The sequence below is a fragment of the Orussus abietinus genome, unplaced genomic scaffold (assembly GCF_000612105.2).
Source record: "Orussus abietinus isolate OABI.00-Male unplaced genomic scaffold, Oabi_2.0 scaffold73, whole genome shotgun sequence".
Lineage (NCBI taxonomy): Eukaryota > Metazoa > Arthropoda > Insecta > Hymenoptera > Orussidae > Orussus > Orussus abietinus.
This window is the reverse complement of record NW_019394248.1, coordinates 345,071-372,238: the sequence shown is the minus strand read 5'-3', so window position 1 is coordinate 372,238 and position 27,168 is coordinate 345,071. Positions and strand designations below refer to the sequence as shown.

Sequence of the window (27,168 nt, the reverse complement as noted above, 5' to 3'; positions counted from 1 at the left end):
CTGAGGTATCCCCTTCTCTCTCGCACTCACGCGACTCCCATCTCTCCCTCTCACCCGCTCTCACGGTACTCCCACCTCTGGGTACACTCTCTCCGCCTGGCGGATGGGCGTGTTTCGCGTTTTGTTTCTCGCTTTCTTCCACTTTTATTTCCTCCCCCCTTTTTTTTTGTTCCCTGTTCACTACCCACATCACCATTCCGTTTCCGAAATACCGAAAAGCCGAATTTTCTTTCACTTCCACGATGTTGCACGCTAATTCGCTGATAAAGCGTTCCCATTTGTTGCTTGGATTTCTGTTGTCCGTGACATAGCACCGTTGTTAATTTCAGGAAAAATCCCAGCCAATAAATCGAATATCTTTATAAAACATGGAAATTACTTTAAAATTTGATGCGGTCTGCCGCAACATTTCACGCGAGGAAATAAAAGCTTCGTACACCGTTTGCGTATTTTCCTATATCTTCTTTTTTTACGAGCCTCCCCCTCCTCTCAATACACCGATATACACATACACCATAAAAATCCCGAAGTCTCCCTCGTGTTTCCACATTTCTCGGTATTCTCCTTTTTCCTCTTCCTTTTATTTTTTTTTTATTTCCGTTCGGTTTCCGAAAAAGCGTAAAGCTCCACTTTGTCGGCCTCCATTCGCTCGTTTACGCGTCTTTGTTGCTCGCAAATGGAGGCGGCCCCTTTTCCCGGGGATTAGCGTTTTCGATTGCGAAACGTTAGTTTTCCACCTTTTTCTTCCTCCCCTATTTGCACTCGTTTTTTTTTCCCTTCTTTTCGCACTTCTTTCCCCCTTTTTCTCCGCCGGCGCAAAATCCCCGCACATCGAGTTCGTCCAATCTTCCGCCTTTCGTCCGAATTCGATTAATCGAACTGGCGATATATATATATCGGGAAATGTCGAGTGGAGGAACCGATCGAGAGATTGACGTCATTAGGGCTTCGTGACGTGTTGCTGAACCGATGACATGACAGGACTGATTTTCCTGTCTGTCGATATCGACAATACCCTTTGCCAAGAATTCACGGTAATCTGGAAACGATGATTAATAAAGATATGCCTCGAATTATGCGGAAATATTTCTTTCGCATCCTTCATTCTCGGTAAATATTTGTTTTATTGCAGAATGGCAGTTCGTAGTAAAAAAAGGTCGCGTGTGGATATTGTCATCGTGCTAAATTTAGACCTGGGAATCCACAAATCAATGATAGGAGTCAGGAATGATACCTCGTCATTTCTTTTTTTCGATTAATTTCCTCGTATCTTAATCCGCTTGCATTGCGTGACGAGTGCGAGAGGATTGGGTTATATTTTTTTCATTCAGGAAATTGGATTTATCGATACAGGAATTATTCATTCTCCTTTCCTTTTCGAATAAATTGGACGCAACGTTTCCTCGAAATTATGACAATTTAATCCCAATTTATGGAGCCAGATAATAATTTTTTTTTAATTATCAAAATATTAGTTCCTTTTGGCGCTGTTCGGGGAAACATTTCTTTGGTTCCATGAATTTTTTTCCTTCTCGGGGCAGAGAGGAAGCTCCAGATTTAATCTCGCGTAAGGGCACTGCCTGATTGTTCGTCGTTTACGATTGGAGACCCCCCGCAGAGGGGAAAGATAATCCAGGATTCCTGAACTCATGCTCGGAGTAACTACGGGATCAGGGGGGATTACGGATTTGCCCAGGTTACTGCTTCACCTGCCATTACGAGCTCTTCCGGTCCCTGTGTATCGATAATCAATAATTCAGGTGAATGCCGACATACCGCTGTATGACTTCACTCGTCAATTCTCGCGAAATTATGGAACTTTACTATAAACACTTTACACTTTAAGTGTACTATTTCTCGTTCGGGAATTTTGACAAGTGAACTGGTGAAAATTCATCCCTCGTCGCGGGGATGAAAAAAAAAATCCAAATTGCGTTTAAACTTGCGCAATTCCCCCTGCAACAATATTATCCATTGTATTGATATTTCGATTACCATGAGGCTCGATATTCGGACAGGAATATTATTCCATATGTCGCAGATAAAAATATGAAATCCCGGGGGGAAAAGCACTCGGCAATTGTGTTCGGACACGTCGGTTCGGAAAATCCCCGAAAACTCGGCGGAATTTAAGTGGAAAAAAGCCGAGGGCGATTCGATTTAACGGATCGTCAGCGAAAAAGCCGCCGTGATAACGTTTCGTCCTCTGTTCCAACGGGATCGTAAAGTTTCCAATCCGCGAGAGCTTTAGCATCGTTCTCTCGGTTTCCTCCCTTTCGGAGCTCCGTGCTTCCTCTCGTTCGCGAAATGGGACGAGTTACCGACACCGTGTCATTATCCGGGAGGAAATGTGCCAAATTGCGGGGTTGCCTGCCCCCCGTTTCTCGGTTAAGCCAAACGAGGCTAAAACGTTTCCTCTTTCGGCAAAAGAACGAGAAAAGGAAGTCGAAGAAAGACCGCGTCGCCAATCTTTCCTCCTTAAGAAATTGCTAACGCGTCCATTTTCACCAGTCACTCGATAATGAGAAGCAACAATAAAACCATTTATCGGGAATTAATTAAACCCGGTACTTTTAATTGGAAGAAAAATGCGCGTATATGTATATATAGGCGCGATGATATATTTTTAAAAAGGGGCGAAGAGAGTAATTTCGGAGCAAGCGTCGGGAAGTCGGCGCCATTTTGGTGCTTTTCGAAATAATCGAGGGACCCAACGGGCGCATCAATTCCCGAAATGCCTCGCATTAATCCGAAAGGGGGTTTCATTAACAGAAATCAACGCGCAAAAAGCTCGGCCAGTAATGAAGCACAAGGCGGGTCTCATTTATGAAAATGGATGCTCGTGTACGACCGTAAAATGGAGACGCGCACGCTCCAACAATTTGATTAGTTTCGCGGCAATGTAGGTCGTATTGTTGCGTGCAACCGATAGTCCGATGGTGATCACCCACGTGTACATGCAAAGGTACATACACGTACGTACACAATGGCTTGGATGTAATCCAGCCGAACGGTACATACACGCGTACATGCCGTACATAAGCCCTGCGCCAAAGCATTAAGAGATGCGCCGACAAACGGCGGCCATCTTGAGTCCAGTGCATCGATTAATTTTCCTTCTGATGCCGTATATTAAAAATGACGCCATAATTCCAAATTGCCTTCCTTGAATATTTCTGTCCTTCGGTAAGTTTCTAATTGTTCGGTGCACCCGGTTCGGAGAAAAGCGTCATAAAGGGATCCTTAAGGTGATATGAAAGTGGCATCGCGACGTCATTCCTTAAGGTCCAAAATGGCCGTCGGTTGCCGAATTCAGGAACGATTATGGGAGGAATATGGCTCAACGGAGGCGTAAGACCAGTCGGGCGGTGTGTGCAATTCCAATTTGGCGTAATTGCACTTACGTAAGTGCGCGTCCGGAACGACTGCTCCCGAGTCCTTCGTGTACAGAGGCGACATTTTAATTGGTCGAGCCGAGGAGGGCTTAATTGAAGGACTCGATCCGGGACGGCGCCGCTTCGTTTATAAATAATTACCACATACAAACGTGCAATCTTACGTATGTATATATACGCAATCGGGGTTGTGGCCAAACCGATTAAGGTGATATGAAAGTGGCACCTGAGAAAATCGATCAATGAAAATCGTCATTACGGGTCCGAGGGAGCGGTTCTTTGATAAGGAAAAAAAATCGACCTCGCGAGAGCAATAAATATTAATTACACCTCTCCTAATTTCGAATTGGGCCATGTGCGATTATCAAGCTCCGCGATATTTCCACTTTCTCGAGGAACTGAGAACTCGAGACGTTATGGAAGCCCTAGTAAATTGTTCCAATTATCGGGTGCATTTCGGAGCAGACACCGTAATTAAACTGTAATTACTCCACCCGCTTTTGCTGGGCGGCCATCTTGGATTTTAGAGATAACGGGTAGAAAGTGGAAAATCGTTTATTATAGGCGGAAAAATAAATTATCCGAGGGGAAATGAATTCCCAGCCGGCGAGGAAGAACTCGGAGCTCTGCATACAAGAAGACACGTCGTGATGATATTTTTATCTTATCAATCGGAGGAGATAATCTACTCGTGCTTGACCGTCCTCCTGATAGTCGGTGATTTTTCATATCGATTATAAAGTACCGATTATATAAACGAAACAACAAAGAACCACTTTAACGAGACCGAGACCAGGAGAGAAGTCGAATTAAAGCGTCGCTCTATGTATATCAAAACGTGAAAATATTAATTAATCATTTTTCTCCGAACTGGGTGCGCCGAATAATTTTAAACTTTATCACGTGATTACGCAGGTGATAAGAAATTTCGCGAGGGTCAAGACCCTCGTTAGGACCTCCCTAATCACGTGTTGAAGTAAGAAATTATTCGGTCCTGCCAATTTGGAGAAAAGTGCGTTTATCAATATTTTGACGTTTTGATATATGCGGCACTTTCGTAACACCTTAACGCGGTCGAGAATAATTGCCTGATTAAAATGTCGAGAATGATTTCCGGGAGGAGGGGAAGTGCATTAATGGGAATCAATTTATCCGGACCCGTTACGGGCAAGTGAGAGCAAGGGGTCTTGCAGTAATTACCGGGTACGTACGTACGCGTAAACGTCGAGGTGAGGCATCGCTCTCGATGATTCCGTAATTCCGTGGGTTTTTCAATTTCCCCCGAAAAATTGAACCACACCACACCATGTAAAATGGCATCCCAGAAAATATCGCAGATTTTAGACCCCACCTCTAAAAGTAGAGCACCGAGCCATTAACCTTAATAACCCCGATATCTGTGCCATTAAACGAGTTTCATAAAAAAGAGGGCCGCCCAATAAGCAGTGACAATTTTTCAATTTCCCTCTAAAAATTGAACATTAACCCCATTATCCGGTGGCATTAAAACGAGGTTCGCAACATCCCTCCCGGCGTCCATAAAGCCGAGGGAAAACCTCAACTTCCGGGACGTTTATCCCATACGGCGATAATATACCGGCCAATGATATCATTTTTACGATCCATCTCGAGGATCGTTAATGTCGAAATTGTTTAATTAAATTCCCGCTTAAGGGCGACACACGTGTCTGCATAGAGAGGGGAATGCAAGAATGAAAACTCGGAGATGCAAGTCGATCCTTACGACACCGTAAAATAAACCGAAGAAGAGTAACGACTCCCCGGCAGGAAATGAGCACCCCGAGGAGATAAACGTCGATCATTGCCGATTAACCCATTTCCGGGCGCCATCTTGTCCCATTTCTTCCGACACGGTCGCAATCATCGGCCGACCAATCGGCACCGACGAAGTCAACAAATTGTCCAGAACAATAGAAAGTATAGGAGGATTGTCTCTTTACTCGGTCTCTATACTTCATTTATCTTCCTTAACGGGGATAACGATACGAAACTCTTCCAATTCTCCGATCGACTCGACCGTCCTCGAGATCTTCGGGAAGGAAAAAGGGAAACCGTGGAATTGTTTAAAAAAAAAATTAAAAGGTGGCCTTTCGTCACGATAGTTCAGAGTTAAAGTGTTAGGAAAGCGTTGATCCGTTCTATCGTTGAAAATAAATTAAATAAAATCTTCAAAAGGATTTCTATTTCCAAATCAAAGAATGAAATCTCTCTCGCGAGAGGAACGATCGAGTCGTTCGGAAATCAGATTCTCTCGTTGGTTTTGACATTCCGCCCATAAATTTACGAGGAACGATCGTATTACTTTTCTTACCAGACACCGTGGCGTCCTGAGGGAGCAGTCGTAAATTCTAGTACCTATGATCATTGCAGGGAAAACACCGTCATAAAACGCTCCCATTTAAGATGCCGTGAAAGGGCAATTCTATATATATAAAAGGTTAAAATATATATAAAATCCTTCTCCAAACTGGGTGTACCGAATCATTCGAAGCTTCGGCACGTGATTATGTATGTCCTGGTCTCGAAACCGGCACAATTACATTTTTCGAAAAAAAATCTCTTTTTCTGCTTCTTATCCCGGATAAATGCATTTTTTTTATCCGCTCGAAAATTGACATTTCCCGAGTTTCAAGATTTTCGTTAGGGCTGCCATAATCATGTGTTAATGTTTCATTTCGAGCGATACAAAATGGCGCACCTTGATGGTTATGGTTTTCCGAAAGTTCTCGGTAAAAATGACCGTTGTCCCGGGCGTTCCCGGAAGCTGCTCGAGGCGGTCGATCGATCGGCGATATCGATTGCCGATGACCCATCGATGGCACTTTGGAGATGCTCGTTAAAAGTTACGAGGCTCTTCGGGTTCGCGCTTCGTCGGCCGGGGATTAATATTTTAGTTTTTAATTCGCTCAGGCGTTAAATCGCGCCCTACAAGAAGCACTTATCGCACTTGCGTTTGCGTTGATTAGCGGTTTAACGCGAATTGTTATCGCAGAAAATGGCGCCGCCGATTCGTTATTCCCTCCATTCTATGAAATTCACATTGTACCATTTTGGTATGTTAAATTAAATTTCAGTCTTACGTGGTAACGCTTCCGCGGTACGAGTTAACCGATTACAGCTTTCCAAGGATCGGTAAGTCAAGGAACGGCGCGTTGAAAAAAGGAATATAAAGAAAAAAGAAATTCCGCGATGGCGAGGTCGGAAGGACAAGTCGCTAAATGGAAACTCGCAGCGCGCCATTTTTGGCATCCACTCTTGGTACGCGACGATCCACTAATTGGCCCATTACGTGAAAGCACTGGTTAATGGCGTACTTGCGAGGAAATTAAAACGTAAACGACTAGATTCGAGTCCGGAATGAGTAATTAAGTGACTTATTAATTTCGGAGCTGCGCCTGGGTGGACCGTTTGGAGACTCTCGAAAGACGTTTCTTGTGCAGCCGTTGAAGTCTCCGCCAGTCGCGGCCTCAGAAATCCTTCGACGCGTTTCCGGGGCCTTTTTCCTTCATCCACAGGATGATTAAAACAAGCCGGTAAACGCGATCCAGTCGCCATTTCTGTTGCTTCCTTCGTAAAACTCGGAACAATTCGCTAATTGGCGCGTTACGCGGAAGGAGTATGTCATTAAGAATGGCGGCCTTATAACGACAGCGTCTCCTCCTCAATTCCTCGGACGTCACTTTCATATCCCCTTAGCCCCGTGATATCTGTCATTAATCGTCATTATTCGAACGGAACAATCACGTTTAGCTGCACCCAGGAGAATTAATCCTTTAAGTCGACGTGCGACCGATCGGCGCGTAGTCGATCGCGATTGATTCGATTAGCGGCGCCGAAATCCTGTCGAAGTTTGCCTCCGAATCCCGGTTAAGCCTCCGGAACTTGGAAATCCCCCGGGACCCGCGTTTATCCCGACTTGATCCTGCGTCCCAAGAAGGCGAAATTAAATCGGCGAAAAAAGTCGCCATTTAAGACGGTATATATATATATATCGAAGCGTCCAAACATTTATAAAACTTATCTCCAAACGGGAGAAAATTTTTTATAAACGTCACTTTCATATCACCTTAAGGGGTGGTTTCCGAGCAGCCCTTAAACGGGGAATATTAACTCTCCGCTCTGGCCGAAGCTTTCCGCGTAATTGTATAATTTCAGTAATGCACGAGAGAGGGTGGAGGTTGCGATTAAAAAGGGGCAAAAAAGCCCGAGGACGGCCATATTGTCGTCGAGATGACGCGACGCATAAGTTTATTTACTGCCTCGTGAAGCATCCGTTGTGACGACACCGGAGGGCAGACACTCGTATCCAGAAATGGCGGCGATAATACGCACAATAAACGTCGGAGATGCATCGGCGCCATCTTTTACGAGGCGCCTCGAGACGAGGGACGCGGAGTGCATTTTACGGGACACCTAAAACTGCTTCATTTGCTCGGATCTCGTGTCTCGTAAAGGGGAAACGTAAATCTTAAGGGTCGCCATTTTTCCCGGGCGCTGGCGCCCCGGCCATTCATCAAACGGGTGTTTTCTCCCCAGTGCTGCTAACTCCCCATCAACTCGGACGAAATTTCACCCACGTGTCTCTGGCCCAGGGAAAGATCCTTTCTTTCCATTCGAGTGTCGGGGAAATGTGGAACCCGGGAATTTGAGGGTACCAAGGGTTCCTCATTAGTCAGCTGATCAGCTGATCAGCTTGGACCGCATTTTGGCATCTCTTTGACAAGCCGTGACTATCGACAAATCCGTTCCCGGAGTAAGAATTCCCAATTTGACACGTCCCGAAGCAAGTTGGTCGCAGTTGGGAACCCGACCCCCGAATGGCCCAATCAACGAGGGACAATGGATTTATTGTCAGACGACAGTCGATTGGCTTCGAATCTAATTTGCGGGCCACAGCCAGGTGCTGCAGATCAATAGACACATTCTGTGCCACCTAGGCCATCGGCTGTCAAATCCTCCAAATTCTAGAGATTCAGGAAATTCCCGACAATCGGCGAACTCGGTAATTGGCTAGACCAGCAATAACTCGACAAAAGATCAATAGACCTATTCTGCGCCACCTCTGCTATTACTACCAAAAATTCTCAAAATTCACGACACTCGCGAGTCGGAGTCGATCGATGCCTCCTTCGACCCAAGATGATCGATTTCTCACGGAGAAAGCGGGCGAGGAAAATCGAGAGAAAAAAAAAGGAAGACTATTCCGCCCCAGGCGATGCCTCGAAATTGCGTCTCGCCAATTCCCCCTTTTTTTTTTTTTTCGCGGAGGAGGGTTCCCTAGGGAATCATCCGGCAAACTCTGCAAATCGATGGATGCCTCTCGGGGTTCTGCGTCAATCCCCAGGTCTATGGGAACCCCTTGGTCTATGGGAACCCCCGGGTAGGGTTACCCTATGATCGACTTCGACTGCAAACAGAGTTCCCTCCGGGAATCAAAGCGTCGGGTTTCACACGAGGACCGAACTGTCATCCTGGAAATTGCGCGTCCTAGGAACTTCGTCGTGGGTTCCAAAGAGAAGTTTAGATTAATTAATTCCCGTCTCGAAGAAAACCAGCCGATAAACAATTTAACACCGCTAAGTCGTTAAATCGATCGACACGTGACATGGATCGATCCTATCGGATGCTGTGCAACGAGTCGTCGATTCCATACGGTTGATAACAAATGGTCGAGGGGCGACTCTTGTAAGAAATATTTCATACCGGTCAATTTAATGCCTGTCAGTAGTGCGGCGAGTGAAATAGGGAATTCGATCCATGCAAATCGCCGGCTATTTGTCTAAATCCACGGGCCCAATCCGGGACGGGCGTTACACGTGCGCGGGTGTACATATGTACGCGAGGTACACCCGACACATGGACACCCGGTGAGGTAATTGAACGTCAAAGTTATGCGCATAATTCCGAATTAGTACGCGCCATAATTGGAGGTTTCTGTTAGGCTAATGTCAATCCACCCTTCCGGTTCAAGGATGTCCTCCTCCACCCTCGGAGCAACCTACTGAATATCTTAAACAGTTAGTGCAAGGCGGAATTGCGGATTTGCATTCACGGTGGACGTCGGAAAGCGCGGCGGAAATTTATGCGGTGTCCCCAAAAAGTTCTGTCCTCGTATCGTTAATGTTACCGTTCCAAGTGTTGATCGCAACTTTTGAGCGCAGCGCCATGGATACCTATTGGCGAGGTTAGGTTTATCATCCCACGTGGTCACTTTCAAGATCCACGTGGTTCCACTTGATGCGGTGTTTTAACCATGTCGATATAGTCAATGTTAACAGATTCTTATTTTCCGTCTGGCGTGTGATTACATCGCGACCTCTCGTTTTGCCGATATTTTCCAGTTGCATCCCCGCCAGATAGAAGGGTCACGAGGGACGACATCGGGGTCTCCTCGTCTCCTGCGACGCCGGCGGGGGCGAGTGCTGCCCGTCCCTACGATCCCTCGTCCCCCGGCCGAAACGGCCAGCTGTCCAGTAAGTCTCCGATCCCGGCCCCGGCCGGAACTGCAGCTCCCTGTCTAAGGACCCCTCGAGGCCCACTTTATGCCCCAAAAGCTCGGTACGAGACCCTACACCGAGAGAAAAAAAAAAATTCGTTCATAAATGAAGGTGAAAAAAAAAAAGAGTAGATTCGCCTCCAAAAATGTACGCAAAAAAAAAAAGAGTAGATTCACCTCCAAAAATGTACTCAAAAAAAAGTCAATTCAACTTAAAATGTAATTTAGCTCCAAATTTAAGTAGAATAGTAAAATGATTCGGTGCACCCAATTTTGAGAAAAATTTTTTGGAAATATTTTCACGTTTCGAGGTGTATAGAGTAATCCTTTCATAACACTTTAAGCGGCTCGGCGCTCGTCGAAATTTCGATGCAGCTGCAACTGCAGCTCGTAATTACTGCCCGCCTGGTAAATCGGCACAGTTGTTCGTAAAGCCGAGGAAATGCTGGGAAGATTAATTATGTTACCCGGAAGTTAAATCGAGTGGCAAGTCGATTGTAACGAGGGACTCCTCGTTGCGACCGAATATCGCACTCTAAGAGGGTAATAAATGCGTTTCGGAGAGCTGGGGCATAAAGTGGATTGAAGTTCGAGTGGTCCCCTGTATGTGCATCTTGCATCTCACCCTGACACCCTCTCTCTCTCTCTTTCTCACTCTTGCACCCTCGCACTCGCTGTCTTTCTCGGTGTTTTCCGATGCAAAGCCATGCTCTCCTATAAATCGATACAATTCCGAGATTGTTTTTAATTTCTCGAATTCCTACAATTATGTATGTCAAATATTTTTTCATACTCTCGGTGTGAATGTTTTCCTGCTCGTTTGTTAACTATAATCAACACTCGTACATTAGGCATTGCGGCGATAAAACGTCCCGCGGTTGCGGAACCGCAGACGGTACTTGCGTTTTTCCCGGTGGAAAGTAAACCGACATCGCCAGATTGGATGAGATACCTTCCGGGGTAGAGACATGCATACAGACATACGTACAAAGTGTACCGAGTTATTTTACACAAATTTAAAGTACACACCTGCAGCACCTCTGGGATTTTTTTACGGGTGCGGAAGAAGTACGCCGCAATGCAGGGTGTATGTCAATTTTGGTACCCTGCATTGCAGGGTATGTAGCAGAATATACTTGCGTACAATGTCAAGAGGGAATTCTATGACAAGGTAAGGATTGTTTGCACCGGAAGTAACGGCGTCATTTGTTCAGAAAATCCTCTTTAATTAACGATGATAAAGTTAGCCATTCGTTGTCACTCCCGACATCGGATATCGAAGATTATATTTTTTTTACGTCAAACACCATCGAGATAAACACCGGAAACGACACCCCAGGAACCGTGATAACTTAATCAGGGAGACTTCATTACGGCGTAAGAAGTCGGGAAGTCTTTTTCTCCGCCGAGAAATATTCCCCTCTCCTTTGAGAAGAAAGGAAATCAGGAGATTTCCTCCTTTATTCCCTGGAAGCCTCGAGGGGCTCGGATAATTAAGTTTCATCTTTGTCTGCCGTATCCTAATTGTACAAGTCGCTCCAAAAAGGGTTGCCCATCGGTAAATTCTATGTACATCTCCCCGTAATAAGGGAAATGCCTGACTGAATTTCATTTATATCCCGCAATGTCTCGATTGTGTCACCAATACTGCGTCGGAGCCGAAATGTCAGCCCGAGGTACACTTCCTAAAAGCACACACCTTGTCGCACTTACGCCCCAGTTCCCCTGCAATTGCAGGCCCCAAGTTTGGGAAAGCAAACTCGAACTTGCATCCGCCCTTGTACCGACAAACTATAAGTACTTGTCGCCGATTTCCAAAGAAGATTCGACATCTTCGAGAGCTGCCACCTTCTGGCTGTACATCCTCTTATCGAGGATTACTTCGCCCCCCAATTTGAATTTCTAGGAGTAATTGAGGTGAAAGAGTCATTCTATATATATATATATATATCAAAACGTGAGAATATTTATATTTCTCCAAATTCGGTGCATAGAATAATTTCAAACTTTTTCCTTCATTACTTTTTTATGTACATGACTCTTTCATTGCGCTTTAGAACCGATGCAATTCCTATATTTGTTCAGTCCATCATTTTTACAAGACATTTAAGGCTGGCCTTTTCCGCGCTCGCTTCGAGCAGCTGAATAATAAATCCAATCGAATCGAACAATTCAAGTAGAAGGGGTGGGAAACTTTTTCAATGGCGTTCCGCCGTTCTACGAGCCTCTCGAATTATTCGTCCTTCTGCTTTGTCACCCTTTCGACCCGTTTTTCAAGACTCTCGCGAGGTCCTGAAAACCCCGACAATTCAAGGACTTGGCATTGCGACAATTCCCGATCTTGTCCCCGAGTGGAAAGATCAGAAAATTCAGAGCCGCGATATCTCAAATCTGATTATGAGATGTAGGAAAAAAAAATGTGCAACGATAATAAAATCGGGAAATGTCGTTTTTTCACCGCAATCTTCGATTCCAGTCGCGTCGGTTCTGCGAGAAATTGACGGCTTCGTTTTTGCCGTGGAATTGCCGTGGAAAAAGGAAAGGCGAAGAAACGTCGAAAGGGGGTTCGACCCCGGCGAACCTTCGACATTTCGGATCGCGGGTCCCACGATAATTCAAAGGGGCGAGGGGTTGGGCGAGGCAATGATATGGAAATAAAACGTCACCCTGGCAGGGGGCCAGCCTCGACGACAGACATTTTTCCCGGCTTACCCTACTTCGCGAAGTGTATAACTTCCCGGCCGACAAAAACGGATGGGCAACCCGGACGAATTTAAATGCCGTCGCCGGAGACGAGGAAACACTTTGCGAACTGGCTTTAAGAAGTTCCCGAATCTGCCACCTGAAGGGGTCCCATGGAAAGAAGCCTTTAAGATGATATGAAAGGGTTGTAAATATATATGAATATCTTTTTTTACATCCCTGAGGGAAAGATATGAGACTTTTCTGCACACGGTAAGGAATTCCACGGAGGCACCTCTCGCTTCATTTTGTCTTGGCTTGCACCGAATCCGAGCTCTCCTCCTTTTCATTACTTTCCCTCCCCTGACACCGGAGCCGGACTAACCCGAGATACTTTTTTAATTTCCAGAGCAAGGCTCGCTGACGATAGTCCGCCGAAGTTCCGGCAAAGCCAGGAGCCACGGGGCCGGAAATTTCGAAAGCCCCGCCACCCTCGAAAGCCCCGACGCCTTCCTACGAGGTCAGTCCGTCGACCTCGAGGAGATCCTCGACAACCTCGATCTCACGACGGACTCTTTGCCCGCCATCGACACCCCGGATGCCTGCGACAAAGCCGCCCTCAGGTTCGCCGTCTCTATTACCAAAAATTCTAAACTTTCCTTATTTAATTAACACTTATTTTCTTTGCGCGATTTTCTCCCTCGGTGAATCGATTTTCGAATTTTCACATTTTCGATTTTCGCATTTTCGAATTTTCACATTTTCGATTTTCGCATTTTCGAATTTTCACATTTTCGATTTTCGCATTTTCACATTTTCGATTTTCGCATTTTCGAATTTTCACATTTTCGATTTTCGCATTTTCGAATTTTCGAATTTTCACATTTTCGATTTTCGCATTTTCGAATTTTCGCAATTCGAATTTAATTATCGATTCTCCTTCCGTAGATTGAGGTGTCTGTTGCGGCGGCTTCAACATGGCGAGATCTCTGCGGATCTTCTGCAACGAAATTTGCAGTATGCCGCCAGAGTCCTCGAGGCGGTTTTCATTGACGAGACCAAGTAAGTGTTGTTCCAAAAAGACGGAGATAAGAGGAGGCACTGATTAACGATTTAATGAAAGAGTGTTGTTCAAGAGATGGGCGCATTTCATGATCGATCGCGAGACTCGGAGTGTCAATCCTTGTACTTCATATTTATCTTTTATGAAATTTCATTTGATATTAATTCGAAAACTTTTGATGCATCCGATATGATCAGAACTCCTCGATTTCCTCTCGGGCAAAATCACGGAAACGGATGAGACATGATATGAAATATGATTTTTCTCCTGCACGCGGAATAATTTCCTAGATGTCTTTCATTCCCTGTGATTTATGCAATGCTTTGGATTTCAGTATCTGCCAATTTTAGGTAATCGAGGTGGTCCAAGGGTGGCTGTTCGACATTTCCATGAAAAGTGACAGTTTTGGAACCACGTGCGCAAAACCTCTCCCTTCTAAAATTATTAATTTATCCTTGAAAAATATTCCAGCGTTAGATTTTCCTTCTCCGAATGTTGGATATTTCATTTATCCCCTTGGCAAACCATTTTTCCCGAATTTTCGAATTTTCGAATTTTCGATCGTAGTCCGAATTTCCGCCCTCCAGTAAATCCGTATGTTTTCCTCCAAGCATCGCCATGTTCTTTTGATCAAGGAATCTCGCTCGTTTTCCGGTAAAATTGGCAATATCCGACATTCGGTCGTCCTTTGAAGCTTTTCCCTCGTATTGGGGGAAAAATCGAGGGGGATACCATCGGCGAATTATGGCCGGTGGGGTCGTAAAATGACGAGAGGATTCGAACATGAGTAGAGCACGCAAAGGCGCGAATTACAGCATCCTGGTCCAGCAAGATTTACGCCGAGGAAAAGAACTCACGACCCCCCGTAGGGGATGAACGGCGTTATCGAACATCCCTAAAGAACGATACCGTAAACTGGGGATACTTGAACGCTCATTTGGAACGATTCCGAAACTAATAAAAACGCTGATCCTCGTGAAAACTGAACCTAAGTTGATCCACCCCCTAAAAGGGGAAAGAAGAGATCGTTTCAATTAACCCTCCCAGATATAAGGGATGAAAGGGCCTTTCTGGAGAAGAAAAAAAAAATTACGGGAGGCTGGAAGGGGCACTTCGGAATTCTTTTTAACCGCCTCTCGTCGAGTTACGACGCCCCCCGTTGCGCCAGTGGTTCACCCCTTTAACGACACCGTCGTTCGGGGATGGACACCGAGGGTGGTGCCTCTTTAGCTCAGTGGTAGAGCACTGGTCTCGTAAACCAGGGGTCGTGAGTTCAAAACTCACAGGAGGCCGTCATTTTTATCGACGTCATTTTCCGCACTTTCCGTTCCCTTAGTCGATTTTTCCCGCAGTGTCTTTTTTCCCGACTTTTTCTAAATTTTCCGCTAGGCTAGCCCCTTAATGAGCGACTAATTAGGAGCCCCTCTTGCGCCCAACTCCGCAAAAAGCGAAAAGTCAGATAAATCGCACATTTCCTGGTCGAGTGGAAGGCCGCTTTTCCGCGAGATTTCCCAACCCGAAATCTCTGTTGGCTCAACTTCAGCCCCGATTAGCAATGATAATCGGGAGGGTGTTATTTCTGCGGGATTTTCCCAAGGCAAGGGTAGAAATAAAAAGCCGAACCCGAGTAAGCTGATTTCCGTTTCCGAGCTCTTTTTTAGTGCCGCTCGAGCCCCCTTTCTAACGCGTTTTCGAGGTCTATTAAATCTTATTTCCTCTACCTGTACTTCCCCTCATTAAAAATAATTCCCGTAATATTTCTTTGAATTTCCCTCCCATGAAATTCCCGCCACGTTTCATCCAGAACGGATTATTAAACTCTTGTTTACAGGGAGGGGACGCAAAAGAGCGCAGCCGGGATTTGAGGCCAATCAGCTGATCGTGCCGAGGAAAGGATTGATCGTTTAGTTACTTTCAGGAACGGAGGAGAGGAGCATAAATTAAGATCGAGAATCTCCTGTAATGTTGTGCTCTGTTCTGTTGCATCTCACGAATGACGATTCTATGACACTAACGAGCGCTATCACAGGGTGAGTTCAGGTGGGGTTGAGTGCTCTCGGTCGTCGCGTAGGGGGGCTGGCCTTGCACCTGCACCCCTGGGGGGCAACTTGGACTCGGATGGACCACAGGGCCACGTGGTCGCAACCCAGAAACGGAAGCTTCGCACCCCCGTATGGGCAAGGTTGCGAAACATTCACATTTCCACCGAAATCCACCATAAGACCCCCGAAAACGGCATTTCAACCCCTGACGGTGTCCCCTCCGTTTACACCGACCGATTAATCCGCACCCCCGAATGCAGTCGGAATTGCAACCCCTTCTTTTTTCTTCCTTCTTCAAAGGGATTTTCATTCTTTTACTTACGTGCACATGTAAATTGATTACGGGAGAGAAAAGAATTTTGGGAAAATGGTGAAAAATTGGTACCGTCCTGACTATTGACTAATCGAATGCCCCTCGTTTTGTTTTTCATATATATCTTAACAATAGCTAATTTAATTATTATAAAGGGGTTGAATTTTTCCAAATTTCTCGCAGTTCGTTGTTACGTCAAGTCCTCCCTCCAGCACATTCTCAGTCGTAGTTGCAGGATCTGGTAGATAATGGAACTAGATTTAAATCAGTCAGTACTCGTAGTAACAATTAGAAACTCCTTTCGGATGACAATTAATCGCCCAATTCCACGGATGTACTATTTAGAGTAGCTACTCCCACTTATTCCAGGCGAAACTACAAATCTAGCGAATCCCCGTCTTTAGAGTAGCTTCCTAAAAAGTGACATACATTCACTTAGCTTAGAGTCAAGTTTCAAATCTAACTCGCAAGCCTCCCGCCGAGGCTTGAAATTTTTTTTTGCTGCGTCCAGGGAGGAAAGAAAAAGGATATTTCTCCGAATAGTCCCAAGGAAATATTGAAATAATCATTTTAATGTAATCAATTGCCTCCGACGATTCTCCGGGATTTCGGCAATTTATCTAAATTCATTTAAGCCAGATTCTTTAATTTCACAAAATATTTCTACGGTACCACTTCGGAGAAGTATTTCCTTGGTCCACTGGAATTGTTCTTCTCGGTGTAGCTGGAAAGAGCGATAGAGAGCGGAAGGTTTCTTTTCGCAGACGGCACGTCCGAGATGAGGAGGAAATTGCGGGTAGAATGTTAAAAGACAAAACGTAAAAGTAGATACGGATAAAGGATTAAGCTAATCTCTCCTCGCTCCGTCACTTTCCATCCCTCTCTTTCTCTCCTGTCGTGGCATGGTCGCCTGTCTGTCTGTCTGCCTGTCTGTCTGTCCTCTCTGTCTGTTCACATTACTCTAGATTCTTTATAGGTCTAGCATACTCCATTCGATCTTGGATGTGCGCCTGTTGCAACTTGGCCCGTTATCGAAAGTGCATACATCTCCTCATCGGTGCATGCATAGAACTTAACTCGAAAAAGAATTCTCTACCTTCGCCTTGACACGGAAATTATGCACCGAGGGTTCTCTCTGGTCTTGGGTGGAGGGAAAGGGTCGATGGTTTCTCTTTCCCGAAACTGGAGTGATTGCTCCGACCTTAATCTCTCGGCTCCGGAAAGTGCAGAAAATAAATATAATCGGGGGAGAAAAAAAGAGAAAATGAAAACGCCGCAACTCGTTAAAAAGAGTAATCTGGAATTTCTACTGCGTCGAGTTAAATAATTTTCTATTCAGATTTTTTCCCGAATTTCCCGACTTTCCAAGATCAGACCCAGACCCCCGCAGGTGCATTCGTGACACCTGATGCACTTGTCCGTTAACATAAGTTTCTGGAAGGTCTCGTCACTCCATCCTTGAGGATGCTTATCAAGGCCACTGTGATACCGTTTTGCGTGATGTCTCCTTTGATGTTCTACTTGTAGAGAGGCTGAGCGAATGGAGAGAGCTGCAGCTTGTCGTCAGGGTGTACCTCGTAGGTTCGTTCAACAATCGATTTCAAGAATTCTCTCTTATTTTGTTTCTCAGTTTCTTTTTTCTTTCTTTCTCATTTTTTTTACCGCCACCCTCTCGAGCGGCAATTTTCATTAGTGCACTTTCCGTTGAGTGACTCGCCCTTGGTTTGCACGAATTACTCTAGATTCCATCGAGGACTTTCCCGTGGAAAATGAACATCTTAAACCAACAAAACGCGAATTTTATCTTTTTCAAGAATTTAGAGAGAAGAATGAAATCATGTAAGATTATTTCTGAAAATCATAAATACTCATTAATTTAATGGGAATTCTCGCCAGTTTTAAGGGAAAGCATTTCGATATAGAAAAGGGTGAATTTCTTATGACGTATAATTTTATAGAATAGTTCAGGGAGAAGTCTTAAAAAATATCCGTATAAATTAACTTCAGCGGAGGTAAATTAATTACCATCAGGGCAAACATTAAATTGAGTGCTATTCGAGTATTACGGGAGAATTCGGATAAACTCATCGGAGGCCTTTTAAATGCAAATGTTTGTCATTTCGGGGTCGAAAGCGCGATGGTAGTCGAAAAACGAGAGAAATCGCAACACACGAGGCCAACCCGTCGAATTTCGAGAGCACTGATGGGAAATGGTTGTCACTCGAGGTAATCACATCAGCTGTTGATAGCCGGACATTTCGAAAATTCGACCAACAGTCGGAATAAATGAAATACCGCGATGGGCGTTTGTAGTTTCGTCCCTCTTGACCCCCTTAATAAATCGACAGGTCGAAGTCGAAAGAAGGTTCCCTTTTTTATTTCGTCGACATTCCCGCTTCCCTCTTTTTGCACCGAGGAATTGCAATTGAAGATATTTCTCAATATACACTGTTTATCGACTAGCCTCGTGACATTAAAAGTGCAGCAGAAGAGAATGGAAAAGTGCAGAAAGGTAGACGATCATTTTGGTGTTACTTCCTGGATTCCCGAGTTATGTCAATTTTTTTTTTAATTTTTTTTTCTAATGAACAAATATCGGAATTTGTTTACCAAGAGTGTTGCACTATTCCCTTGAATCTTCACTCGATGGGATGCACCTATCTGTCTCAACTTTCATCGCAGTTTTCAACCCTCGATGTTTCTCACGTTTTTGGTGTCCGCTTGAACGCGATAAATGTTAATAAAAATCCCAGCCAGAACCGAGACGTGGTTGGAAAAAGGATTCCAGTTAATTTTGACAAAGCATTCAAACTTCGCATTCACGTCTGGGCTTTATTGAGAGTTCGTGGGCCCTTAAGGTGATATGAAAGTGGCGTTAAAGAAGTCTCGTTTATGAAACTTTCCTCCGAACTGGGTGTACCGAATCGTATTAAACTTAACAACGTGAATATGAAGGCTATAAGGAAGGTCCGGACACCCATAAAATTTCATATTAATAAACATTTTAAAAACGCTTATAAATTAATTTTTTTTAAATTGTAATTTCACGAGGGTCGGGACCTTCCTTACAGCCTCCACATTTACATTGTAAAGTTTGAAACGATTCGGTACACCCAATTAGGAAAAAAAGTTTCATAAATGAGACCTATTCGACATCACCTTAAATGTCGACTTTTCCCGACTTTTCTCGGTAACGCATCCCCAGCTTTCGCCGTTAAAAGTGCATCTTACGTCGCTGTTTCGATGTGGGATTGCCAGCATGAACACCCGACATATGTTCATACACTAAAAAAAATGTGTTTAGTGTAAATATCAAATAAAGCGCCTCCATATTTCTAAAAAAAAGAAGAAAAAGACCTGTAGGCTGCGAATTGAATTCCGACTCACCTTAACGCGCCCTAGTAAGTACATAGTACCTACAGTACCTTCAGAACCTAGAGTACCTCCAACCCCGAGAATTAGTTAAACCTCAAAGCCCCATCATCCCCCTCGGAAGCTGCATAACACGTTAAGGGGTAAGTCAAGTCCCGAAGAAACGCAAGTAAGAGGAGAGCTATCCTAAAAGAGAAATTGCAGAAAAATTCAGAAAAATCGCGGAACCGTTTTAGGGTGAAGGAAGGTAGAAAATACGAGGTACCCCCGATCATAATTGTCACACTCGTCCATAGATGTGTCGTCTAAAAAAATAAAAAAAAAAGTACCGGGTCACAGGTCGGGAAAAAGTCGGAGGACCTAACATCTCCGTTCCGTTTCCGGTCCAGGCGACTCGCGGACGAAGACGACGAGCTCTCGGAGGTCCAGCCGGATGCTGTGCCACCGGAAGTCAGAGAATGGCTGGCCTCGACCTTCACCAGGCAATTGGCCACGACGAGGCGCAAGGCGGACGAGAAACCGAAATTCAGATCCGTGGCCCATGCCATCAGGGCCGGGATCTTCGTCGACCGGATCTACAGGAGGGTCACCAACACGGCGCTCATGCAGTTCCCCCAGGAGGTCGTCAAGGTGCTCAAGGTACGAGTCATTTTCAAACCGTATATCTATTTTACACCCGACAAAGTTCTTTCCGGTGGGATTTCTCTGGTTCCGGTTCCTTCTACTCGACCCGCCCCTTATCACCCCAAAGGGGATCCCGATGATCGGGGGAGGCAGGCCTTGGAAGACCCTCGCAAGTCAATCAAACTTCCCCAGAATTGCTTATTAAGGCGGGACGAAAGTAGCGTCGAAAGAGTCTTGCTTATGACACTTTTTTCCGATCTGAGCGTACCGAATCGATTCAAACTTTACAACGTGAATAGGGAAGCTGTAAAGAAGGTCCCGAATGAAATTTCAATTTTTAAGAAATTCATCTGTGGACATTAATAATATTTTTATAAAATATGAAATCTCACGGGTACGCATTTGGTTACCGAGGAGCCTGGTCCGCGCAAAGGGATGGAAAGAGGATAACGATATCGAATGGTATCGACAGGGACAAAGTGGACCGGGGAAGTCTTAATCAAGCCGAGTTTTCCGGAGAAAAACGGCAATTTTCTCGTTTCCCGGGCTCCACATCTACGCGGGGCTGGAAAGGGCTTCTCTCGGTCTTCTTTGTTCTCCGGAGACGTCGATCCCCTTTGTTCGACACTCATTGACTATTATTCGGCCCTGCATTACGAAGACTTCTCCCTTGGCTCGACTCATTGTCCGAAAGCAGTCTGCAGTTAACCAAGGAGTCTGATGCGTTTCTCCTGGCAGGATTAACCCAGGATATCCGAGTGGCCAGGATTCCTCCCAGCAGGAAGAGCGGCCGACGCTCTTATCAGGATCGTCGTTTAACCCCTTCAGAGAGTTCAATTTATAAGGTTCCTTGACTCCTGACTGGGGGTGTTCTTATCAGGCCCGAGAGTCGACCCCTTCAGACGGTTTATGGAATTGATAAGGGTACAAAATATAAACCATGGATTGCAGATAATAACCGCGGATCTTCCCGGATTTTCCATACCGGTCCTTTACGAGGAAGTTGTTCGATCAATAAAAATTCACCAGGGTGTTAATGCAAATTATGAAATATCCTCCTAGGAGTCTAGGTGATATCGTTTAGAAAGTGGATGTATAAAATCAATGATGGATCGCAGATAATAAACGTGGATTTTTCCGGATTTTCCAGACCCTGGATGACTGGTCCTTCGACGTGTTCTCCTTGAGCGAAGCCGCGATGGGTGCTCCGGTGAAGTACTTGGGCTACGACCTGCTGAATCGCTACGGGATGATTCATAAATTCAAGGTGCCACCGGCAGTCCTGGAAACCTTCCTGGGAAGGGTTGAAGAGGGTTACTGCAGACATAGAAACCCATACCACAACAACCTACACGCCGCCGACGTGGCTCAGACCATGCACTACGTCTTGTGTCAGACGGGCTTAATGGTGAGTTCGGTTTCCCAGATGGACAGAGTCCATCTCTTTCCCGGGAGAAAGGTTAAAAATGGATCAAAATGCGAGTCCATCTCGTAAAAGATATTTTAGGCGTATCTGCCTGGGTTCTAGATTCTCGGCAATATTCTCGGCCATATTCCCAGGGTAACAATTGCGCGCTAAAAGCTCTACCGATGTCTAGTAAATTTCCCGACGGGATTTCCCTAGAACTGGCTGACGGATCTGGAGATATTCGCGACCCTGGTGGCTGCTATCATCCACGATTACGAGCACACCGGCACTACGAACAACTTCCATGTCATGTCCGGAAGTGACACCGCCCTGTTGTACAACGACCGAGCTGTCCTGGAGAACCACCACATCTCTGCCAGCTTCCGGTACGGGCTCTCAAACCTGCCTAAAGTGATAAGAAACCTTTTTCCACGAGAATTTCATTGGCGATAACAAACATTATTTTCGCCTGTACGAGGTCCCTCCACTTTCGGAAATTAATTATTAATTTCTCCACTTCAACGAAACGTTGATGCTCCTTGCAGGATCCTGCGGGAGGACGAGTGCAACATCCTGCAGAACCTATCCAGGGAGGAATTCCGAGAGTTTAGGACCCTGGTAATCGACATGGTGCTGGCGACCGACATGAGCTTCCACTTCCAGCAATTAAAGAACATGAAGAATCTTTTAAGCTTGGCCGAGCCCAGCGTCGACAAGAGCAAGGCCGTCAGTTTGGTCCTCCATTGTTGCGATATTTCCCATCCCGCGAAGAGATGGGACCTTCATCACAGGTGCCACCTTGTCCTCTCATAAGAAAAGGACATTTCATTTTTAATTATCTCAAGAACATACCCCGAACAGGAAATGCATTTAATGTACTGATTAATATTTTAATTAATGCCCTCCCAGATGGACGATGCAGCTCCTCGAAGAATTCTTCCGCCAAGGCGACAAGGAGAGAGCACTCGGTCTACCTTTTTCCCCACTTTGCGACAGAAACAACACCTTGGTGGCCGAATCGCAAATCGGGTTCATCGAGTTCATCGTCGAGCCCAGCATGCAAGTGTGCAGCGACATGTTGGAAGCGGTTCTTGCACCGCTCAATCCCAAAGAGAGTGTCGACGATCCGAATAATGGTACGAAAAATTTCAAATCGCAGGATTGTCACTCCACTCGTACTTTGATACCCTGTCGCGACATTTGTTACAAATGATTGAATTTAAAGGGAGCGGAACGGACGACGGGAGGTTCAAAATCACGAAGCCTTGGAGCCAGTGTCTCGTGGAGAACAAGAAGATCTGGAAGGAGCAAGCGATCAAAGGTAAGATAAATATTAAGAAATAATTTAATAAAAGAAGAACCGAATTTCCAGGATCTCATTTCACTCGTAACGATATTTCAAGTGACTCGGTGCTCCGAATTTCGAAAGCTTATCATTTAAACTGGACGTCGCCGTTCAATTAGACAATTAAAATAATTCTCGTTTGCATCTGATCAGATGCCGAAGCCCGAGCCCAGAGAGAGCAAGAGCAGCGGGAAAACGAAGAAAGACAGGAAGAAGCCGAAGTACAAAGTACCGAAGAGGAACAAGAACCGACCGACAGGGCTGAAGACGCGTCTTAAGATTTAGAGATTGTTTTCAACTAGGAAGGTTAATTGCAAACAGAGACTGAGAGTGGAAAGTGAAGAGGGAGTCGAATACGAAGAAACCAGGAAACGAAGCCCGAGTCCAGAAATTGTAAGGAAGGTCCAGGAGGGGCCTCGAAGAAAATAATCGAAAAGCAATCCGACTTCGAGAGGTCTCAAGTCTATTCGCAAATGGCAGCACTAGCGAGCTCGTTTTCCCTCCGAGGAAGTCGCAATCGAAACCGCCCGTTTTCGTCACACAGAATTCCTCCTTGTCGGACGAGGCAGGAGGACCCGGTCGTTTTATAAGTGGACTTGTTTCCCCTTCAAGTTTTTCTAACTCGAGTGTTTTACGATTAAACCTCTCTGACTGTTCCTCTAGAGTCGCGCGATAGGGCAGAAGGTGTCGCGGTGCGTTTTCTCCGAAAATCCAGGAATATTCCAGGAATATTCCAAAAAAGGAAAAAAAAAAGGTAAGAAAGTGGGAGCGTCTTAAATAGTTAAAAAAAAAAAAAGTAGCACCAGATATCTACGGCTCATCGTCTCGCGCGTAACGAAGAAGAGAAAGAAGGAGAGTAGAAAAAAAAAAAGAAGAATTAAGAAACTAAGTCCAGCTGGTCTGGCGAATGCGAGGATTTTGAGCTCAAAATGGCGGCCCTCCTTCGAGAGGGCATCGTTTGTAAATAATTAAGTGTATATGTCTACTCGTACAGCGAGGTACTCGCGTCGCAGCTTTAAGTAATGTACAGGAATTAACGATATACCCCTAGTGTTATTTATTCGACGTGTGCTGAATTTCGTGTAAATATGACGAGGGAGGAGGAAAACCGAGACAGCGATTCCGCACTCCAAATTAAACGGTGTAAACGCGATTCGCCATTGGCGAGCCGCAAGAAAATGAAATTATTCCGTCGTTAGAGAATCGGGGTTGCAAAGTGGCCGTTTAAAAATTTCATCCCGGACTTTCCAGAAGCCGTGAATTATTCCGCAGGCGTCTCGAGAAGCGGATTTCGGGGCGGCTCGCGTTCGCGTGGCACTCGCGTAATTATTTAGTAATTATTCATTTATCGTAGGTATATCATAGCAAAGAGGGGAGAGCAAGCTCTGAGGTGAAGCGCGAAAGGTTCGGTTTTGTTTCGGAAATAGCCCTAAAGTATCTGCTTTTAACAAAGCACTGTTAATTATTTAATTAATTGGCATGCACTCGTCGACGTTAAGTACCTACCCCAAGGTGTTTCGACTTTCATCTATACCTTGTCAATTAGCCGAGCTTTTAACGCCGCTTTTAAGGAATTAGGGGAGAAAATTCTACAAGCGCGACACGTTATCAAACATTTATCAAAAAGGACGCCCGGCCATTTTGGCGCGACGTCTTTTCCATGACTCACGTTTCCCCTCAGAGCCGGCAATTTTTAGAGACCAAGGATAATCGAATACTCGTCCGAATACAGGAGCATCTTCTCTTTCGTTGTTGCATCCTTCCGCACACGCGTAATTGTTAAATGTGCCGCTTTTGTATGTTCTAAGCCTGTATATTTCCGATTAACCGCGGGGGAGTCATCGATCATGAAGAAAGTCCGTCTAATTGGCTTCAATCGATACCACGACTGTTAAATACTCCATTCGACAACCTAAATAGCACTTAATCCCAGGCGAGTAAAAATGGAACCCGTCTTAGGTGTTACGACGCTCACAGCGCTCCGGAAGTTCCTCAAACTCGGCGCTGAATTTCCTAAAATCGAGTCTAAATTACTGAAATTTCACGAGGGGAAGGAGTATATATACGTGTAATGGTAAAAAGTCGTGTCAAGTAGGGTCCAAATTGAGATCGGACTTTAGTGTGAGCGAGGGTAAAATAAATCTGCAAAAGGCGCGCGTCCTGAAAGAACCAAGATGGCGGCGGTCGCGGAAGAAGACGCCGCGGCGTGTACCTATAATATTAAGGGACCTCGGGTCAGATCGGGCCGACCTTTTCCGATATTCGACACGACTCGACAGTTTACGATCTACCCATGGTGATTCCCCACAAACGGGGGTCCCATGACACCGGGATGATAGCTTTATTATCACTTAAGCATCGCCGAGGGTCCCGCACCTCTGCAAGGCGCAATGGCCTTCGGGCAAGTTTTCGTTCGACCTCCGAGCGAGAAGGCGCCGAATATACTTCTTAGGGAGCTTCTCAAGGAACTTTTTTAGGTATCCTTCCGTTTTTATCTTTCCGTTCGCTCGAATAAAGCGTAGCTCAGAATTATGGCAGGCACAGGTACGAACGAGAGGTGCGATCGGGATGATTCGTGGACGGGGTGAGAATTTTCGCCCCTGGCTGCGAAATCGGGCGGCACGAATGTCAATTGTTATTAACATATCATTAATTAAGAATCCCACGGTCTAAGTTCGCGGGTAAAACAAAGTTTTCGCTCTTCGTTCTCTTTTTTGGTGCGTTACTCTGTCACTCAATCGGTGACGTTCAAAGTTACATTCAAATGAAAAGAATTAATAAATGATTAATTACTATTTTATACATTTTCGAGGAAAGGCTTTTTATATGCCCTTTCGACATTCCTGCCGCTCCATTTCGGATGACAATTTACTTTCGATGGGGTTCAGCATCAACGGGGAAAGGATCTCTCGGACATTACTTCCTGCAGCGGGCAAGGGGCCAAATCGCGCATTTAGAAGTAAAGGCAACTTCTCAACGCGGTTTATTTCTGTAAATATTTCCGAACCGCGGGAAAACATACTCTGTACCCCCTTTGGATTAAGATCGGCCTTAGGGTATCGTATCGTTAAAAATCGCGACCATTTCTCCAATCAATGCGAAGAGGGATAATTGTAAGATAACTTAACCGACCACTCGATCCACGATAGGGAGAAGAAAATAAGCTTTTCCTACGATTTCAAGAATAGATCTGTCGAATCGCGACCAACGGGCGGCGGGAATTACAATTTAAGATTAAATCGATCTCGTCCGGAAGCGGACATCGAGTCGGAAATACTCGACCAATACTAATAACAATTAAGGCAATTGAATGACAAAAGCACTAGAAGAGAAAATACAGTCATAGGTACCCTGAGAAAAGAAATATCATCGAGCCGAAGAAATATTTTCTTACTCAAAAGAACAATCATTTGACCGGAATAAACTCGAGCAAATCGGTGACTAATTATTTGCGTCAAATAATTGTTCATTGAATTAACCAAATATTTCTTCGGTTAAATGTATTCTTTTTATTTTCTTCTCGGCGTAGTCGCCGAAATTTAAGGGCTGACGAATCCACTCTCGGGTGTATGTATGTGTGTGCGCAACAATTACAGCACGTGACAATTGCATTTCACTTGAGATCGGATTTTTTATAAGACTCGTAAGTGTCCGGAGTGGATCGGGTGCGAGACGCGTTCGGCGCTTTTAAATGTATATTGCAAATGAGACAAATTGTACATTTTCTATATTATTTTTCAGCACAATTTCATAGAAAGGTGTGTACATAATTAACGATTACAGCACCGTGTCCGTAAACTGTAACGTACTTAACGATTACGCAGAAAGGATTAATATATTATATATATATATTACTCGGATCTAAAATATATATATAATTACTGTATTGTGCGTAACTCTATCATTATAAATAAAAGTAATCGATTACTTACACCTGCAAGCTCGTTTCTCACACCCCGACGGATATTTCGACGATTGTTAATGAAAAAAAAAAAAAAAAGTCACCATTGACATCGTCGACCGAGTTTTTTTTTTTTAATTTCAAGCAAGCTTACCGAGATCATTAGCTTTCTTCGTGTGGAAACTTGAGTGTCAGGAATAACCACGGAAACCACAAAAATCAAGGCGAATTTATTAATAGCACGTGACATGTTTTTCTTTTACTATAAATGTATATGAAAACTAAGAGTCAACAAACTTCACTAAAAATTAACAACGACGGATTTGGGCACAAGTGCGATTCTTAAGGTGATGTGAAAGTGGACGGGTCTCGTTTACATGAAGCTTTCCTCCGAACTGTGTTCGTGATGATTTAAAAAATTTCTTTTTAAATATGTTGAAAATGGTTTACGAAAAATTGAAACTGTAAAGTTTAAAAGAATTCTGTCCAGCCAGTTTGAAGAAAAT

At 44.8% G+C, this 27,168-nt stretch overlaps 1 protein-coding gene and 1 non-coding gene across 3 annotated transcripts in view; both read left to right on the top strand.

Moving 5' to 3' along the window:
* Nucleotides 1–27,160, top strand: part of LOC105694827 (calcium/calmodulin-dependent 3',5'-cyclic nucleotide phosphodiesterase 1) — a 73,771-nt gene extending 46,611 nt beyond the window's left edge. Inside the window, exons 2-11 of one of the 2 annotated variants that reach the window (XM_012415870.1) lie at nt 9,758–9,889; nt 13,004–13,217; nt 13,543–13,656; nt 19,774–20,023; nt 21,159–21,416; nt 21,633–21,802; nt 21,962–22,207; nt 22,326–22,552; nt 22,642–22,737; nt 22,915–27,160. In XM_012415870.1, coding sequence (XP_012271293.1) covers nt 9,758–9,889; nt 13,004–13,217; nt 13,543–13,656; nt 19,774–20,023; nt 21,159–21,416; nt 21,633–21,802; nt 21,962–22,207; nt 22,326–22,552; nt 22,642–22,737; nt 22,915–23,039 — 1,832 coding nt within the window. In that variant the 3' untranslated portion in view covers nt 23,040–27,160. The remainder of the gene's footprint in view (nt 1–9,757; nt 9,890–13,003; nt 13,218–13,542; nt 13,657–19,773; nt 20,024–21,158; nt 21,417–21,632; nt 21,803–21,961; nt 22,208–22,325; nt 22,553–22,641; nt 22,738–22,914) is intronic. The other variant, XM_012415879.1, reaches the window with a different exon arrangement.
* On the top strand, nt 14,878–14,949 carry Trnat-cgu. Its single transcript has one exon. It is a non-coding gene; the product is annotated as a tRNA-Thr (tRNA).
* Nucleotides 27,161–27,168: the final 8 nt, after the last annotated feature.